This window comes from Cervus canadensis, chromosome 8 (genome assembly GCF_019320065.1).
Source record: "Cervus canadensis isolate Bull #8, Minnesota chromosome 8, ASM1932006v1, whole genome shotgun sequence".
Lineage (NCBI taxonomy): Eukaryota > Metazoa > Chordata > Mammalia > Artiodactyla > Cervidae > Cervus > Cervus canadensis.
The window spans coordinates 68,442,370-68,463,487 of NC_057393.1; the positions used below are offsets into that span (position 1 = coordinate 68,442,370).

The following is a 21,118-nucleotide window of genomic DNA, read 5'->3' on the forward strand; positions in this document are numbered from 1 at the left end:
CCCTCTTGGACATTCAAATTGCCAAATGGTGAAGAGAGGTAAATCACACTAGAGGATGAGAAAAAGAAAAATTCTTTTACACTGATTACAACCACTCAGAAAGATTTACTAGGTTTTCTAGGGTTTGATCCCTGGGTCGGGAAGATCCCCTGGAGAAGGGAATGGCAACCGACCCCAGTATTCTTGCCTGGAGAATTCCATGGACAGAGGAGCTTGGTGGGCTACAATCCATGGGGTGGCAAAGAGTAGGACACAACTGAGCGACTAACATACACACACACGCTAGGTTGCAGATATTTCTTTGGGGACATTAACATCTCCCAATAGTCCTCCAAACCACATACTTTTTTTTTTTTAAAGAATGCCTCTATTATTCCTGAAAAATGACATACCTCATAATTAAAATTTTAAAGTACAAAAAGAAAAACATTAACTTGAAATTCTACCATCCAGAAATGATCATCTTTAACAACAGGGCTAACACTGTTTTAGGTAAATATAGACAGAAACAAGTTTAGAAAAATGGAATCATACTATATATCACATCTTAAATTATTAGTATCAAGAAGATGGAATAGACAAACTTTTCTGTCTTCTTCTCATTTCATAGTAACTATTAGACCTTGGGGGATATCTTCAACCCCCATGTTAATCACATTATCTATATTAGTCATAACAGTAGGAAAGTTGTTAAAAAGAGTAAATCCTATGAGTTCTCATCACAAGGAAAAAATCCTTTTCTTTTTGTATCTATATGAGATGAAAACTGTTAACTGAAATTATTGAGATGGGACCTCCCTGGCGAGCCAGTAGTTAATAAGACTCTCTGCTTCCACTGCAGAGGACATGGGTTCAGTCAGGAGACTAAGATCCCACAAGCCACACAGTACAGTCAATAATTTTAAATTAATAAAAATAATTTTGGTAATCATTTCACAATACATCTAAGTCATTCTGCAGTACACCTTAAATACAGTGGTGTATGTCATGTTAATAGAACTGGGGGCAAATTTTTAAATATATATATTAACAGGAAAAAAACTCAGTGGATGACCCAGCAATTCTACTCCCAGGTATATACCCAAGATAAATCAAAAACTTGTTACATCAATGTTCATGGTAGCATTATTCATAATAGCCAGACTGACTGGTTCTATTTTGAAAGCACTAGCTGAAAGGTTAAAACTCACTTCCTAGAAACATTTCCAACAGCCAGGTGAATGCCTCCTGAACTTGCAAAGCTGGTAAAAACCATGTGATTAAATAACAGATGGATTTGGGAAACGGCAGAAGTGCAGCCCAAGGCTAGTATATACTTGATTTATACCTAAGGAAGAATGGTTCAAAGTGGGTTTTAATTAAATATTTATGTTATAGCCAGAAACAGCAAGTGGTCTTTGTGTAGTTAGGGACTGGCTTTCAGAAGGTCTAAGAAAGAAAATGAATGAACATTAAATATTTATATGTTGGAAGTAGATTCTGTTCTTTCCCTGCCTGAAGGAAGATAAAAAGGCTAAAGATAACCAGTGAGCTGCATTTGGAAATACTAAGAGGCTAGGTTCAATTTAAGTGAATATGAGGGTTTTACTGAGGCCAGATAATGTGAAATACTAAACCTTTTATTATTTATCTGGGGACCACAAAGGAATAACTTTCCATTGTTTTTGGTTGAATTTTTTAACTTTGAGAATGGGAAAAATAACAATTTCTTTGCTGAAGCATAGACTACTAACTGGGACTTCCCTGGTGGCTCAGACAGTGAAGAATCTGAATGCAATGCAGGAAACCGGAGTTTGATCCCTGGGTCAGGAAGATTCCCTGGAGAAGAGAATGGCTTACCCATTCCAGTATTCTTGCCTGGAGAATTCCATGGACAGAGGAGCCTGGCGGGCTACAGTCCATAGGGTCACAAAGAGTTGTACACGACTGAACGACCAACACTTTCACAGGCTAATAACTGCTGTATCAATTTTTCAAACCCTTATATGACCCTTCCAAAGGAGAATCTATCCTAGCAAACTAAACTCAAGCCAAGTTTATCTTGAATCTGAAAGTTTAGAATGATCATGAACCACACAGCATGCAAATTCCTCATATTTGTCTCTTTAATGTGATAAAGTTTTGATCAATGTTGTAATAACCTCTATACAATGGCTTCCTAAAGTGTTCACATTTAAAATTGTGACCTGCTCTGTATGATGCTTCATTTGCCTGAATTGCTACAGCAACAGCCAAGTATCAACTGTTATTGCGTCAAAGGTAAAACTTGCACCTGATATGTAGCCCCAGAGAATTTTTAGGGCAAAGGCTATGAACACAAATAAATGCTAATTTTAAAAGAAATGTTTGAAAAACTTCAATTCTGAAGTTAAATTAATCCAAATCTGAGAATCTAGAACAAACTTCATATAAAGAGGTACCATCTTAATCACATGCTAACAATAATGAAACTGCAGTATTGCAATAAAGGAGAAAAATTAAAGTGATTATATGGCATTCTTTGATGTTAGGTCCAGGGCACATGGGTTCTAAAACTGGTGAACTGGAATGCCACCTACGCTCAAGACACTGTAAAACAATGCCAAGATCCAAATATTTAAAAGGTGATTGAAATACCTAGACCTAGACTTCAAAAAATCTCTTCATACATCATTTCACAACAACTTAGCATCTCTTTAAAAGCATTGGTTTTGCTTCTGATCTTGAGTTTACTTTTAAAGCAAGAGTACTGCTGGAGCAATGCTGAAAGCCTGGGATAGCAAGAAATTTGTGGATCACAGCTTTTACCTCCAGAGGCTTGTTTCCTAAGGTGATCTTTATCTGCAGACTGCTAGAGGTCCCAGGCAACAAAGAGCTAAACATGATCAAGTTCTGAAACAGAAAAATTAACTGTGGAGCTGAAGGCTGAGCTTTAGAAGGGTTTTTTTCATTTCAAATCCAGATTTACCTTGGATTTAATTCCACTCAATTTGAAATTAGGATGGTTCACACTAACAAAATATATTAAATACATGAAAATGCTTAGATACTTTTTATTAATAACACCATTAGGTAGGTTGTCCGTAAATACAGTGTGAATGCAAATGCCACCACCCTCACAAAACTCATCTTCAATTAAAATCTGTGTAGATGTTTCCTGGCTTCCACTTCGTTCGCTGAACCTGGGGCCCCCACTCTGAATCCTGCCCCTGTGGTTGCTTGGGCTCCTGACGGTCTGTAAAATCTCTTCAGGGCTGGATGAACAAGCTCTGTCTTCATGAGCTTGACACTGGTTGAGGTCTAATTCTAACTCATCAGTTTTCCCTGGAACTAAGATTATAATCTGCCTGATTTTCAGTAACACTAACACAGCCTATAAGATTATCATCTTTTCACCCTCTTTACTCTTTCTACCCACCAGACAGACCTTTGGACAATTAAGTCAGTCATTCCACATTAGTTAGATTACGTTCAGTATTTGATAGCTCTAAAAGGAATTACAGTCACGTCAGCTTGAGGATGAGAAGTGGAAAAGAAAAAAGTAAATTGATGAAGACTAACGTAAAGACTAATGTAATGATAAAGACTGAAAGTAAAATGATAAAGATTAAAAAAAAAAATTCAGTTGTGTAAGCAACTGTGACCATTCCCATAAACTGTTTTTCAAAGTAGCTTCTCAAAGTGACTACCCTGCAAGTTACCAGACCTGCATCCACTCATTCAACAAATATTTCATCAAGCTTCACTGCTAGGGGAGTTCAAAAGAACTGATAAGTAAGTTCAGAAACCGCTGAACTCTTCACTCACCCCAGCAAAATCCCAGTGCTTTCCCTGATCATCTCATCATCCGCCCAAAATGGTGTTTCCCTGATCTCAAGTCAGATGACACATCAACTGTCAGCCCAGCTGGAATCCCATGCACACAGGCTGCTTCAGAAAAGCAGCCTCATATGGACAGAGGAGTCTGGTGGGCTAAGGTCCATAGGGTCGAAGAGAGTCAGACACAACTGAGCGATTTAGCACTCATGCACATAGCTCATACACCCATGGCGGATTCATGTAAATGTATGGCAAAACCAATACAATATTGTAAAGTAAATAAATAAATAAATCTGAAAAAAAAACACAAAACCCCAAATATTTCAGTATCTACTATATCCAATGTAGAGATAATTTACCTCGACAAAAGACCAAAATGCTTGGAGATAACTCCTCCACAACAACTGCTGCTTTTCTTGGAATTTTAAAAATCATGTATCGGTAGAAAAAACTGCTGTGTATACTTTGGGTTAGAGGTTTTCCAAGCATGCTAACCTAGAAAAGCAGCAGCACTAACCCAGGGAACTTGTTAGAAATGCAAATTCTTGAGCCCTACCCGACTGTCTCCATCAGAAAATCTGGGGATGGGACCCAGCCATCTATTTTTAACAAGAATCCCAGGTGATTCTGATACTTACCAGTTTTAGAACCACTGCCTTATTTTAGGCTCAGTGATCACATTCAGATTCCATCCTTAATAGGACTAAACAAAGAGGTGACTCAATGACTTAAGTAGTACCTTATTCCTAGTACCCAACATAATATGTCCTCTCTACAACAGGAAAACCCAAGTGTATTAATTTATGGTCAAAAGTATTTTCAGACTTAACCTTCATTTATGTACAAGCCTGAGGCTTGTTGTAAAACTAGTGAGCACCAGGGAATTTCCCGGCAGTCTGGTGGTTAGGACTCGGTGCTCCCACTACAGGGGAAGCCGGGCTCAATGTGCGGCAGGGGAAGTAAGATCCCACAAGCTATGGCCAAAACAAAACCAAACCAAAAAACCCAGAACTAGTGAACACTGAAAGCAGGCCAATTTTACCCATAAGGTGAAATAAATAAGTTAACAGTGTGCCTTAGACTGGTTTACACTTTGTCTTGATACATTAATAATTATTCTTGGCACTCTGCTCTTCTCTCAAAAGGTTTCCAGTTTAGGGTCTAAGTCTCACCTGAATTCTTAGTGATAGAATGTTAATAAAATATAAAGGCAGGAAAATGTGTTAATGATACCTAAAAAGTTCTCATCATTCCAGTAAGCTTCAGTAGACAAAAACAATTTGTAAAGATATTCTTAGATATTAGTTTTTATTAACGTCCAAAAGTCCCAATACAAAACTATAGTGGAACAAATTTCTTTCCTGGAACCCACAGACACAGCAACTGCAGTGCAGTTACACTGGGAAGTTTGCTGCCCACTACATGTCCTAGGGAGGGGCCTTTTTTGGTGCCTCTAGTTACCATGCTCACTTCAATCTTTTGCCTAAAATCAAGACTTACTTTTTGTACCTACTCTGACTTCACATCACTGGGAACAAACCTACATGGCTTCTACCAATGAAAACAACTTCAGGCTATCTCAGACCCACAAAAAGATTCATTCAATGCCATCCCAGAGTTAACTTGTGGATGTGCAAAGGTCTGATGGGGTAAGAGTATGCTGGGCTAGAAGGGCCATATAGGAGGAAGCAGGAACAAGTGCCCCTTCTACACTATTAATATGACTAGCAGAATGTTCTGAAAGCCCTTCAGTATTATGTCAAACCCTATAGTTTCCACAGCAATATTTCTGATGAATTCTAGTCACCACTTACAGATCTAAACAGCTAAGAAAATTCAGGCTCTTACTAGCCTCTCAAGGGTCAATTATCACCTGAATGAGAGAGAACTCACTAAGATTAGCCTGGTCTCTTCCAACCACTGAAGATATAGCTTTTCTGTTGGAATTGTCAGCTATTCTATTTAGGTACCTAAACAAAATGTCTTTATTATTTGCTATGTACAATTAACATTATCTGTTTCCACCAAATTCTTTAATGCCTTGTGAGAACAGATATCCACAGGTAAATTCCCTAATACAGCTACAATAAATTTCACCCATATTTTAATATGCAAACTCATCCATGTTTTAATGTATTTCAAATGTCTTCCTTTAGCAGAAAATTAGAAATTTCCAAACTTTTTATTTTGTTCCCTAAACAAATGCTTTTCTGACCAGAAAGAAGTGACTGCTTCTGTATTACAGCACAACACAATTGTCCTGTGGCAGAAATCCGTTTCTCCTCCTTTTCCCAGCTAAGACTGGGGCTCATAAAACAAAGGCACCTAATATTTTCCTCTCACCTGAAGCACAGGCAAGATACCCAAGAGCTAAGACTCTTCGGATTGTCATGTTCTTTGCTCCTGTGTAAAAGTTCATGTCTTCACTGGTGCTGAAAACAGATCCTAAGATTTACCAGAAATGTAAAAGCATCTTCGAGTGGCTTTCCTCCTGAGTCTACTTTTGACCAAAGTCCCCAAAGCTTGGTCCGTTAGCAAAGGTACAACTCCATATCCTGGCCACTCTTGGGGTTTTAAGAGAGGATGAGTTGCCCAGGGGTACAAAATTGATGAACTGTTCTCTGCAAGTCACATACTTGTACAAGGGGTGAGGTGCAGATGTATGGTAACAGGTGAAATGCTACAGAGAAGCCCTCACGGTGCACAGCATGGGCACATGAAAAGGGCATCAGTTACTCTGTCCCACCTACTCCAGCCTACCCAGGTCAGGGTCTTTACATGTTTCTTTTCAGAGTGAGAAGTGTATACATATAAAGTCTAACTATTGCTATAATTATCTTTAAAAAGGATTTTTTGTGCTGTTATATTTTGAGGAGTAATTTATAGGACTTAGGGAAAATTCAGAAAAAAATATTAACATCTTAAAATCTCAGTGTCTTAAAATGACTGAACCAAACATTACAAATGCAAAAACAGGTATCCAGAACATAAAAAAGATGGGAAAACAAAATTAAATGTCATCATAGACTTGTTACCTTATTAATTTAAGATTAGACTGCATGTTTCCTTCTGAATAAAAACCCAAAAGAGTTTAGACACAAACAAGTTCCCTTTACCTCATTTTCACTAAAGACAATTTCTCACGTTCCACTTCCAATTTACCTTTAAGCAATAATATAATGGAAACATTTATATTTTTTTTTTCCGTTCTCCCATTATTATTCTCATTTAACTCTCTCTGAAAAAAAGAAGTCTGATAAGTAGACTTTATCATTTTTCTTTCAAAATCATACTGTATGAAAGAACTGTATTCACTCTTTTAGTTAAAAATTATCTCAAAAAAAAAATCTGATAAGTAGACTTTACCATTTTTCTTTCAAAATCATACTGTATGAAAGAACTGTATTCACTCTTTTAGTTAAAAATTATCTCAAAAAAAAAATTATCTCCAAGATTTCCACCTGAGAAAAACTTTCTAACTATTCTATAATGATTTATCTTACAGTAAAGAAACACTTATAGAATAACTGTACAGTTACAGATCAATCCAGTGGTTCAACTTCATAAGTTCAACAAACCATTAAGAGCAAAAAGAATAATTTATGGTTAAAAAAAAGTGGTTTGAAAGAATTTCAGGTATTTTAATCTATTTCTTAGTAAGAGCTATGTGGATTACATTTAGCTTAATATGTGTGTAACAAGGCACTTACATTCTAATATTAAACTGTAGGAACACCAAATCATTATTCTAGCAAAAAAACATAAAAACTCTAGTATAGTATATATTTTTGTGCCAGTGAAACATTCCAGGAACAGTTATTCACAGACAAATAAACTGATTATTTGCTAAAGCTACAATTCAGCTTTTAGTGTTACTGCAAATGAGATGTCACTCTGGGGACTTTCCTGGCGGTTCAGTGGTTAAGACTCTGCACTCCCAATGCAGGGGCAAAGGGTTTGATCCCTGTTCAGGGAACTAAGATCCCACACACTGTATGGCATGCCCTCTCCCAAGCAAAAGACCAGAATTTATCCCTACATTCCTTTAGACCAGAGTTTTTCAACTATTGACATTTTGGGCTGGATAGTCTTTGCTGTGGGGTGGGGCTGGGGGCGAGCAGCAGCAGCAGGCAGGATATGCAAAGTAGGACATTCATCAAAGTGCTAGGCCTCTAACAAGTACATGCCACTAGCACTCACCCAGCTGGGCCGGGTACAGATGTCTCCAGATACAGCTAAATGTCTTTTGGGGGCAAATTAACCCCCTGTTGAATACCACTGCTTTAGAGTGTATCACCACATTTCCTACCTTTTCACTGAATTAATAAACTCTTATGTATCTAAAATTCTGAAGGAGGTACACAGACTAATAAAAATAATATTTTTAATTAAATAAGACTTAAGGTATCATACTGGCTTGGTACTAAACTATACATGTGACACATAGTGCATTTAAAAAAAAAAGACCCTCAAAATTGAAAGTAATATACATGCTATTCTGGGAAACTAAAATAGTTAACATTAACATCAAAACTATGTTTTATGTAAAGCTTAACATATATAACAACACTGAAAATTACCTATTATTTTCTTAGTTTTTGATGTACTGTCTTTTGGATGAATTAAATTTTTAGTAAATGTTTTTAGAGACTAGTTAGGATTTTAGAACAAGTAGAAAAAAAAGTGTGTTCCAAAAAACTTGCACAATTTAAGCAGCATGCTATTTTATGATTTATATTGAGGTTTTAAAAGGCTAGTATCTTTCTTAAAAACTAGTAATGACAATGCTATAAATAAAATCACAACTTTCCAAGTTTTTAATAAATGACATCTGTAATTAAATACTATTGTCAATTAAACTGATGAACTTTATTGGGGTTAAAACTATAACAAAGTTCATCCTAAAACATTTTGCAATGCAAAATTATCTCACTCAAGGAGTGTTTAATAATGTGGATGCCAGGAATTACAAGCAATTTTCAAAAGCAAAGACTCACATTCATAAAACTTTATACATCATTTGAACTAACAGATATTTATACTACTAGGATCAAACGTGCACCACTTTCATTCTTTTATCATGATTTTATATATTACATTATTTATCACCATTCTTTGTCACTACACATATTTTATCATACACTTGCACCATTCTCCTTAGATTTCTGATCTTTATCTTCATTCTTCCCATTATCCTATAAAATACACAAAGAAAAAGTATATTTTATTAGATTCCCTTAGATGTAACTTTAAAAATAATACCATCAATAAACAGAGATACTCCAGATAGCCCATTTCACCATCTATGGAAAAGTGAACCCTTGGGGAACTCTTTGAAAGAAATCTCTCAGTTCTGTGCAGAATGACTTTTAGTATTTGAGAAAGCCATATAAGTCCTAAGAAATCAGAGGTTCTTAAGAATACATTACTAACAATAATATAGTCCTTGAGGTGGAGATTTTTTTTTCCTTGTTCTCTGAGTGAGACCCAGGCCAAAGAAGATCTCTCAATTACTGAAGTTAGTTTACAATGGCACTAAGTTACTAGATGAGTAAATCTTGTTTATAAAGAAGTCTGCGAACATAAATCATGTTGACATCTGAAGTAAGCTCTAGAAAAATACTATCTTTGGAGAAAAGGACAGAATGCTACCACTAGTTTCTGTTAGAAAAGCCACTAAGAGCTTAATAATAGTAAATTTTCCAGAGATAGGCTTTTCTGAAAAAGAATAAACTATGAAAATGTTGCAGGTAAAAAATAGCTAACCTTCTTAAGAACAGTGTGGATTTCATCCATTACTGTGGATAAGTTTCTGATTGTCTTATTCAGTTGGTTTTCAAACTGCAAATTCATGTTTTCTGAAATCTTTAAGTTTTCTTGTAACTGACTAAGGTCCTTTTTAACTTCTCTAAGTTCACCAGAGAGGTTTTTGTTAGAAATCTCCAAATTTAATATGGTTTTTTCATCTTTATCTGTCAAAAGGAAAAAAAAAAGAAATCAAATTCAAAATTCACCATTTACCACCTAATATTTCCAATTTAACCTTGAGGTTAAAAATATTTAAGTTAGGAGACTTAAATAATAATAAGTGTATTATTAGACTTAATAAGTGTATATAGACTTATTATTAGACTTAAAAAGTGTATATATTCCTTAAACTGGCCACAGTGTCAATTTCAATAGTTAAAAAGCACAATGTAACACTTCTTTGTAAGGAGTCCAGCTGCAATGTAGGAGACCTGGGTTTGATCCCTGGGTTGGGAAGATCCCCTGGTGAAAGGAATGGCTGCCACTCCAGTACTCTTGCCTGGAGAATTCCATGGACTGTATAATCCATGGGATCACAAAGAGTGAGACAGGACTGAGCGACTCTCACTTTCACTCACAACACTCAGTTAATTTAAGCTTTACCTAAGTATTACTTCTAAAACCAAGTTCCATTTTTTAGATGATTGCACAGACTAGAGAAAGTAGCAGGAACTGGTGAAAACAAAGCAGAACTACGGGAGGAATTAAAGGATACAACAGAACAATCAAACTTGAGAATACACATGAAGATCTTAAGATTAATTCTCATTAAGCTAAGCAATTTTACAACCTTTAACAGAAATAGTAAAATGTAAAGTTACATTATGTATCTACACTATAAAGTATGGATATGCATGTGTATAGGTATGTATATATGTGTGCACACATATATACACCAGTAGAATGTTAAAAGTACCAAGATACCAATGCTTTTCCTTACCTGTCTTTTCTTCTAGTAACTGCAGCTTCTGTTCCACTTCAGCTCGTACTTTTTCACTCTTTTCCAATTTTTGCAAGAGGCTTCCTACATCAACCATTGCACCATTGTACACAATAAGGCCAACATTTTCTTCTACGTCCTTTGACTCCTGTTTCACTATTGGTGTTGGAAGTAACAATCTGTTTCCTGTAATATAAAAGATACTTTTATTTTACAGCATGTGGGGGTCACAGTTCTCTGACCAAGGATTGAAACCATAACCCCTGCAGTGGAAGCATGAAGTGCCAACCACCGGACCTCCAAGAAATCCCTAAAAGATACCATACTTTAAAAAAAAAAAAGATACCATAGTTTATTATGTTATTTTCTTTTTAAATTAATAATGCAGTTATAAAATGGCATGACCTTAAAATAATATACTCAAACCTAGCATATCTTCCTGCAATGCTTCAGATTCTTCATGGTTTTCTTCATCTTTTGAGGTGTCTGTTAATTTCCGGTAAAAGCAAGATTCACGGAGTACTACTTTATTAAGAAGCTTCTTTACCTGTTATGTAATAAAGTAAACAAATTAAAAAGATCAAAGTTAAGATTTTGATTCTCCTTAACATCTGTGTTCTAATTTTCACATATGATGAACATCAATAGCATCTGTCAGGTATCCACTACCATTCAATTAGAGCACTTACGTTTTTAAATGTCTTCTCTAGAAACCTAAATTTCAAATTATCATTTGAAAAAAATTTCTAAGAAAAAAAAAAAGCAACACTGAAAGAAATGCTAACACACACATTAAAGTTTATGTACAAACACACGTATTACAGCATAGTTTGTGGTTCTAAAAAATGAGAACCATTCAGCAACTGGGGCCTAGTTAAGGCAATAAAGGCACACCTATACCATGGAATACTATGCAGTAATAAAAAGAACAAAATGGGTCTCTGTTTTCATGGCAGAATGCTGATGATACATTATTAAATGAAAAAAAGTCTCAGATATCGCCAGAATGATTTCATGTATTGTTTATAAAACTGGAACTATCATATATAAACACATATGAGTTGCTTACAAAAAGATCTAGAAGTTTACATACTAGGCCAAAGGAGTAGAATTAGATAGAGGAGACTTTTAACTTCTTACACTTTACTTCAATATTGTTTAACTGTATTACTATGAGCCTGTATTTGCTTTTAATATTCAAAAAGTCAAAGATATAAAAAGAGTTATTTAAAAATGCTTTTCATTTCAAATATTTGTAAGATAGATTACTTGAGCCCGAGAAAGGTGTAGTCCAAGAGTATAAAATATTTCTTCCAAATCCTTTTCAAGAAGGTAACCACAATGGCTTTGATCAAAGTAAACAAATGCCATTAATAGATCTCTGTTAATTGTGATCATCTGAGTCTTCTCTTTTTCCTAAAGAAAATGCAGAAGATATAGTACATAATTTTAACCCCTGAAAAGTGACAAAATTAGACTGTGTCCGTAATATACCAAAAATATGAAAAGACGTTTGTCTCATCTTAGCTAAATTGAGTTGATCTAGTTACATGTATGAAGAAATAAATAAAACACACTGATTATCTGTTGTGTTGTTGCCATTTACTCGCTAAGTTGTGTCTGACTTTTCTGCAATCCCAAGGACTATAACCCACCATTCTCCTCTGTCCATGGGATTTCCCAGGCAAGAATACTGGAATGAGCTGCCATTTCCTTCTCCAGGGAATCTTCCCAACCCAGGGATCAAACCCACATCTCCTGCATTGGCAGGCAGATTCTTTACCACTGAGCCACCTAGGAAGCCCACTGATTATCTGACATAACCACTAATATAAAAATACAACTGACTGAATTCTGTTGAGTGGTACTATATAGATATACAAGGATCAATAAAGTTCATCACAGTGTTACGTTTAACAATAAGTATGTTTTATGGAAGAAATGGAAATTATTGTGCTGTACATAAGAAACTAATGATGTATGTCAAACAGACTTCAGTATTTAATACACACCTTATCTTTAGAGGGCCTCTCCTTGCAGTACCTATTAATATCTCTTTTGTCATCTCGTTTGTTTTCTTCCTCATCTCGATCTACACAGTAAATACAACAGGAGCAAAAGACTCATTTAATAGATAAATTTCCAACTATCACACAGATTGAAAATACTTTTCTATTACTGATCACTTTTCATAAGATACAACAGCGAAGAAATATATAAATAAAAATAGTTTGGATTTTATAAGAAACAATTATAAAACAGCCTTGAACAGGAAGAAACTTATAAGGAGACCAGAGGGAAGAAGAAAGTGGACTTTAATGATTTGAATACAAGGACTTAATTCAATAAGTATCTGGGGGAATTCGTTTCCAAAAATGAATGGATTTAATACAAAAAGATTGAAACTTAAAAATTTTTTAAAACAGAGCAAGTATATTTTCTTGAAGGAGAAACAGTCAATATAGCAACTCTAACTGCAGATGCATTATTGCAAAATAAAAGTGTATGTGAGAATTGAAACGTTTTTTCATAACTAAGAAGACCTAACAATGTTAATATCCAGATTTGCATGATAAAAGATAGGAAATCAGATGAAAGTTAAAGCTCAGTTGTGCCCAACTCTTTGTGACCCCATGGATGTAGCCCACCAGGCTCCTCTGTCCATGGAATTCTCCAGGCAAAAACACTGGAGAGGGTTGCAATTCCCTTCCTTCTTCAGGGGATCTTCCTCACCCAGGGATCAAACCTGGTCTCCACATGGCAGGCAGATTCTTTACCATCTGAGCTACCACAGAAGCCCAGGAAATTGGATAAATTATTCTTAATAAATAAATAAACAGAAAACTGACAAAAAAGTAAACTCCTTTCTCTTACCTATCATAGGCTATCCAGTTTTTGAAGACCTTGGCCACCACCCTCAGGTAAATACCACTACCAGCTTGATATTCAGCTAATAATTAAAGAATAAACTTCCTTATGGATTCAGTTCTTACCTCCTAAAATACGTAAGTTGAAGTCCTAAGCCCCTAATACTTCAGAATGTTGCCTTATTTGGAAAAATGGTCTATGCAGAGATAATCAAGTTAAAATGAGATTATCAGAGAGGGCTCTAATTCAATGACTGGTGTCCTTACAGAAAGGAGAAATTTGTATGCAGACACATGCAGACAGAAGACAATACGAGAATATGGGGAAAAGATAGCCATCTACAAGCTGATCAGATTTACCTGGAATAGAACCTTTCCTCACAGCCCTCCAAAGAAACCAACCCAGCCAACTCTTTCATCTTAGATTTAGCCTTCAAAATTAAAGGGTTTTTTTTGCAGACATTTAATGATCAACAATTTTAAAAGAGAAATTTTAGTTCTAGAGGTTTCTGGATCTTTCAAATGGATCTCCATCAGAAAGCCCAGAGTAACAAAGGGTTTGTTGGTACAATACAAGAGACAGTAAACACAAGGAGTTGATTAGTCTTTGAGATATTACAGAACATATATTCATAAATAATTCACACTATATTCCCTTCTTGAACATACACAATATAAATAAGCAGCTAAGAAATTCTGTAGTAAAACATATAAACCTTTGCTTTTAGCCCAAGTTTCCCAAATTTATTTGACCCTAGAAAATTTTACTAACCTTAATACCAGTTAATATTTTGGAACACTCTGAGAAGGACTGTCTTAAGTGAGCAGTTGCATGCAAACAGTAACAAAGTAGAGAAAACTTTGTATTACATAGAATATACACACTAAAACACACATGAACTTTGATAACATTATGCTAAGTGAAAAGAAGCCAGTCACCAAAAAAAATCACATACTGCATGATTCTATTTATACAAAATATTGTCTAAAATTGTGGATATATCAAAAACCAGTGAGTTGCATGTTTGTAAGTGGGTGAAACGACTGATACATGAATTACATCTCAAATTGTATTAAAAAAAAAGAAAACACTGGGCTTCTCTGGTGGTCTAGCGGTTAAGAACTCGCCTTGCAATACAGGAACACCGGTTCAATCCCTGGTCCAGGAAAGATCCCATGTTCTGTGGAGCAACTAGGCCTGTGAGCCACAACTACTAACCCGACACACTGCAACTACCAAAGCCTGTGTGCAAAGACCCCGTGCTCCACAACGAGAGAGGCCATGCGGTAAGACCGCACCCTGCTCACCACGAGACAAAGCCCGTGCATAGCAATAAAAACCCACCATAGCCAAAAATAAATAAGAAATAAATGAATAAATCTTAAAAAATAAATAAAGGGAAACAGACAAATGTTTAAAACTACTGGATTGTGGTGATGGTTTCACAATTCTATAAAGTTACTAGGAATTATTATATTGTTAAATTATTAAACTAAATTACATACATTTAAAATGCATGAGTTTGTGATATATATTACAACAGCAATAAGCAGTATTAGAAAAAGAGAAAGACTGTGTGTTTTGAACCTAATTATTTCATATAAAGTACAGAGTGGTTCAATTGCCTGTTTTATTACCATGGATAAATTAATTTACAGCTAAGAGCTGCAGTTTCCTCAATTATGAAATGGTTAAGTATTCTCTTTAATTTATTTACATTTTACAGACATGACGCATTTTGAGTGTTTAACTTGAAAGGTATCAGTTTCAAAACCATCACTCTAGAAACCTAATTTTAAAACACTTTTTAAAATTCCAAGTAATCACTGCTCAAATCTTAGAACATGCTGTGTATAAAAACTATTTTGTAATCTTTTCCACATCACTATCCCCTACCTACTTTTTCAATGACTACACAGAATTTAACTGCATGTCTATGTCAAAATGCATTTAAATAACTCCCTATTGTTTTACACAAAGGTTATTCTAGCAACTGTACTGAAAAGAGACTGTAGAGGAAGGGTATAGGGAGGGAAAGCAGGTATGGGCTTCCTTAGGGCTACACCAGTGAAAGAAACACAAGTGAAAGTGACAATGTTAGTCGCTCAGTCGGCACAGACTGTAGCCCGCTAGGCTCCTCTGTCCATGGAATTCTCCAGGCAAGAATACTGGACTGGGTAGCCATTCCTTTCTCCAGGGGATCGTCCCAATTCAGGGATCAAACCCAGGCCTCCTGCACTGCAGATGGGATTCTTTACCACTAATTCAGATGGTAAAGCCTATAAAGTTGGTGACAAATGGTCTGATTCTGGGTATATTTTGAAGACAGAGGCAATATGACCTCCTGATAGAATGGAAATGGAATATGACAAAAACAAACAAGGATGACTCCTAGATTTTAGCTTAAGCATCTGTAAGGATGAGATAGCCATCAAGAGTCAAAGGTCAGAGGATTTGTATGTTTTCTTTATGGTGAAGAGGAAAAGCAGAAGTTCAGTATTAAACATGTTTATTTTGAAATGTCAGGTAAGTGGAGATGACATACAGGCAGTTGATATGGAAGAATAAGAGAAGCCTGATTTGAGATACAAATTTGAGAACTGTCAATACAGGTAGATAGTATTTAAAGTCAGAAGAATGGACAAGAACACCACTACGGGAGTTACACAGTAGAAAAGGAATAAAGAAAACAACTAAAAGATGAGAGCCAGGACATTCTGACGTAAAAGAAAAGGAGAACAACGTTCAGTGATTTAAGTAAAGCAGTGATTAAAACAATACTGGGAGAATGGGGGAGAAAAAAATGGGATTGTAAAAAGGGTTAAACTTCATTGAGCAAAACAGGTAATGAAGATAAAAGAAACAGTGATATATGTTATATTATATCACTGCTACTGAGCTGAATGTCTTTTCTTAGACAACGTGAAGAGTTTCTACCTTCAAATGGATCAGGAACACATACAAACACAAAGATAACATAAATAAGATAAAATATTAACTAATGAATCAACTGTTGGGTATAAAGTGTTCAACTTCTTTCGTGTTCCATTCTTTCAGCTTCTTGTATGTTTGAATATTTTCATCAATTAGAAGAAAATTAAAATGCTAGGATAAAAAGAAAAAAATGGAGAGGCAAACCAAAAATACCTTAAGTAGTAATAATTCTCAACGATAGGTATTACAAAGAAAACTTATGATTTTCTCATCTGAGAAAAAAAAAAAATTTTTTTTTTAAAAGTCCCAAATCTACATGGAAACCAATATTCAGTGGTACTCCATATGTACTATAGAGCTGGCATATATGATTAGTCAAGACATCTACAATAAAGCATTTTGAGTATCATTACTACTGGTAAAAGTTTTAAATAATAATTTAAAACTTGGGTAATAGATAAGAAAGTGTTTATTATTAGTCTTTAATCTCAATCTGAATGTTAGATATACTCTTTTGCTTAGATGATAGCCTTCATAATTTAAAAAAATACTACAGTTAGTTTTCTAAGGAAGTTTATAACCTTTTCATGACACACTTTAACAACTGTTTTTAGGGAAAATTTTACTCAAGTTGAATAAGCATTAATTATATGTGGACCATATGACAGTTAAAACTATATATTTCTTAAAACAATGCTCTCACCTAAAAATTAGTAAAACAGTACTTAATATATCAACAGTACTTAATATAACATACTTTCACCAGAGAATATTTTACCTTTCCTATTATAAAAATTACTGTAATTATACATTTCAGTGACATGAAGTCACCAAACAGAAATTGTAGTTTTCATCCTAAGGGGAATAAATGAATCCTACCATCTTCTTCATCCTCAGCTTCTTCTGCTTCCATTGGATCATATTCATCTTGATTATTATCTTCTTCAGTTTCATCATCATCTTTAGAATCATCTTTTCTTTTATCTTCTTTCTGTAATTTAAAATGTCTTAAAATTAAGCAAGATTTGAAAAAAATTAAATTCACCAAATTTACTTGAAATAGTATCCCATTATAAATATATACCTTTATCATTAATACATACATAAATAAGCCATCATGCTATATACCTCAAACTTAAAAATAAACTAACAAAACTAGTTATACATGCTTATATAAGCTTAATTTAAAAGACAAATTTCTAATAATACACTAAAACTTTTTAGTTTGACTTTTATATTTCACTATTCCGTTGAAATTTATTGTTCTATGTTACACTACAGAAGACTAATTAGAAAAGTAACTTAAGTTGCTGGTCATAGAAATAATTACAGACCTTCCTTTCATCCCTATCTTCTTTTTTATCTTTATCATCGCCTGATTTTCTCCGTTTGGGTTTTGGCTCATCAGTTTCATCATCTCTTTCTTCCTTTTTATCTTTTCTCTCATCTTTTTTGCTTTTCTTTTCCTTTTCTTTTTTATCCTCTTTCTCAGGAAGAGACAATAATGATTTGTATATTCTGACGCCAAAATCTCTTTGAAGCATTTCATTGAAAAGCTCTGCGAATAATGAAACCTATAAAAAGACAAACAGTAACCCAGCCAACTTAAGATAGAAACACTGAATAAATCCAGCAATTCAGTAATTTATCATACGATGACTTGTCACATCCAACAATTAATGTGCACTAACAATAAATTATAATAATTGATGTCGATGATGCCAAAAAGCCTCAAAATCCTCAAAAACTCTTCTGAAGATATATTGTGTTTAGTATACTTTTGACCAAATAGTATAAAAAATAACTGCATGTGTATCAATAAGATGTACTCTACAAGTTTTTATGAAATGCCTACATGTATCAGGACTGTTCTTAGCAATGTGGATACCGAAGTGAAGAAAGCAGATAAAAATCCCAACTCTCATAAAATAACTAATCTAGGGGGACAAAGTATGGAATAACAAAATCAGTATCAAATTATAATAAAAACAAGCAGGGTAAAAGCATAGGTAGTAATGAGTACAGCCAGAGATGGCCTTTCTGATCAAGTGACATTTGAAAAGTGATGTTAAATTCACATACAAAAATGACTTACATTCTAATGATAGATTAAAAGGAAATTAACTAGGGGGATATGTTAGATGGAGAAGAAAAAAATAAAGCATTTTGCTAGCAGATGTCTGTTTCTCAAATCACTGTTTTCCACTGTATGGCCTTAATTTGAGATCCTCTTACAGCATCCATTAGATATACAGTATATACATTATAAGTAGAGATATCGAAGGCTATTATTTTCATTAATTTATTTTTAAAATGACTACTGCATGAGAGGCACTATTAAGAGTTAAATTTATAGCAACTGGTAATAAAAATAAAACCATATAGCATATGATGTTTAAGGACACTGAGTTACTGGAATTTTCAAAAACTGTGAACACTTTAATATTTGTAACATACTTTGCATCAAGATGAATAAGCTTGCACTTCATGTTTAATAAGCTCAGCAGCCCTCTATATTTGTGTGCAAACATCATTTTTATCTTACCATCTGGTGGACAATGAATGACCTTCTGGGTCAAGTAGCTAAGACTGATTTTTACAATTTATCAAATGAAACAATGTGAAATATGTTGATAAGATACAATAATTGCACACAATTATAACTTCGCATAGGCTATTTACAAAACTCATATTTTACACGGGTTTGTTTAAAGAATGAACCAATCACTAACATAGAAAGAGAAGTGCATTTCAACTATTTTGAAAAATGACAAATTATGTTGTAAAGCTGCTCCAGAGTAATGATACAGAGAAACAGATTCACAATGAAAAGATAAACATCAATTATTTTATCTTACACCTAAATCAGTCAGATGTAAAAGTTTCAATCCCACTAAATGGTATTTTAATTCTACAGTAAATAATAAAGTGCTGCTACATTCCCAAGAGTGGCAGTTAGACATTACTGTATTATGACTCCTGATATCCTGATAAAAAACAAAAAACACACCACTACTTGTGAAGTAGTCAAAGAAAAACAATGATTGAACCTGAACTGGACTGAGACTTTAGATCCAAGTATCAATTTATGGGAAACAGAGAAGCCAAACATTTAAACCATACCACAGGAATGCAATTAGCAAAAAAAGTTTGTAGGAAACGTCACCTGGTTGTTTTTCCCATAAAAAAAATACACTATAAGGAAAATTTTAAAAACAGAAACAATGAAGGAGGTACTCAAAAGAGATCTGAGATACACTGACCGATCAAAATATATGAGCCTTATCTGGACCCCAATTCAAACATAAAACATTACCTCAAATGAATGTTCTTTATTATCCTCTAATCTGTAGTCCAAGAGTACACTCAAAGACATGATGCTACAATCAAACTTGCCACTTTTTGCAGCCCAGTTTGGATGTACAACGATAGCCGGCTCATCAGGCAAAATATATCTTCTTTCCCGACGCTGGCGTTCCAGTTCCTCTTGACGTTTTCTTTCTTCTTCCTACATATTTGAAATTTTAAATAATGGTTAAACTTCCACGTACATTATGTATCATACCAAAAGAAAAAGGGTGAATTTCTAACAATGATAATACCAACTTTAAGGGCTAAGAAGAGAGCGAAGTTCAAATTTACTAAAGAAGATAGCCGCTTTTATGGCGCCTAATTCTTTCTTTTTAATTTTCCAGGGTAAGCTGCTGCCTTCTAAAGAGGGAAAAGACCCCACAAACCTCTATTACCATCATATAAATCAGGATATTCTGGGAAAATGGTGGCAATTCCCACATTTAAAAAAGAAACAGTATAACCTAGACAGTGAAACCAAAATCCATGTATATTCACAACAAAATGAAATGACAAGGTATTTCCACAAACCCCAATATACAAGTAGGAGGGGAAAAGTCACAAGATCTAAAACATCTATGTGTTACTGACATCTGTATACAGGGGAAGCAGAAGCAAGCAATGAGGTTACCTGCTGAATCTAAGAATAGGTAAACCTAAAACAGGCAATGGAAAGCACAGTAGGTAAATTTAAGAATAGTAGCTGAAACTAGGAAAAAGTGAGTTGAGTACAAGGGGTCAGTGTTAAGATCTAAAATGGCTAAGGCATTCTAGGCCTACCTATGAACTTGCAAAGCTGATTTATCAGGGCATCCTTTCAGCACAGGCCAAACTGAGGAGAAACTTCTGGGAGCAGAATTAATAGTGAACAGGGCAAGAATAACAGAGAGAACAGAGATGTGGGAGGAGAAGGTCCAGATAAAAAGTGACAGGCAGCAATAAAGACAGAAATCTCAGCAAGCCACCATATTTTTTGGCAGAACAAGAAAATAACAGAACATAGAGCTCTATAAAGTCAGAAAAGCAATCTGAAGCAACCTCCTTCTAACAAACTTTAGAAAAACTACATTCACATAAAAATTAGCAACAGAAAGATACTTTGGTCAAATTCCATGCAAAGTTATTATTGGTGAAAAAAAAAAGTGGGGGGGAGAATAAGGAGCAGAATCACGTCTCTGGCAGACAATGAAAGTGGACCAGAAGACATGGCCAAAAGACAGATTAAAAAAACCTTAACTTACTATTTTTAAGTGTGCTAAAAGACATAAAGAAAATGTTACAAGATATGAAAGAACAACATGAGTAAATATTTTAAAAAGTAGAAAACGAGGTGACAGAATTTAGGGAACAATCAGAAAACTTAGTCCCAGCAATTTAAGAAAAAGTAAAGGAATAAAAAAGCAAATGAACTCAACAGAT

General features: G+C 34.7%; 1 protein-coding gene across 7 annotated transcripts in view; it reads right to left on the reverse strand.

Annotated features, from left to right (window-relative positions):
- Positions 1-8,643: 8,643 nt before the first annotated feature.
- Positions 8,644-21,118, reverse strand: part of CCAR1 (cell division cycle and apoptosis regulator 1) — a 47,060-nt gene continuing 34,585 nt past the window's right edge. For all 7 annotated transcript variants that reach the window (XM_043476772.1, XM_043476770.1, XM_043476771.1 and 4 more), the window contains 9 exons: positions 19,665-19,856; positions 17,683-17,922; positions 17,228-17,339; positions 12,559-12,638; positions 11,816-11,962; positions 10,973-11,093; positions 10,547-10,732; positions 9,565-9,770; positions 8,644-8,993 (listed from right to left, as the gene is read on the reverse strand). In XM_043476772.1, the coding sequence (XP_043332707.1) occupies positions 8,934-8,993; positions 9,565-9,770; positions 10,547-10,732; positions 10,973-11,093; positions 11,816-11,962; positions 12,559-12,638; positions 17,228-17,339; positions 17,683-17,922; positions 19,665-19,856 (1,344 nt within the window). In that variant the 3' untranslated portion in view covers positions 8,644-8,933. The remainder of the gene's footprint in view (positions 8,994-9,564; positions 9,771-10,546; positions 10,733-10,972; positions 11,094-11,815; positions 11,963-12,558; positions 12,639-17,227; positions 17,340-17,682; positions 17,923-19,664; positions 19,857-21,118) is intronic.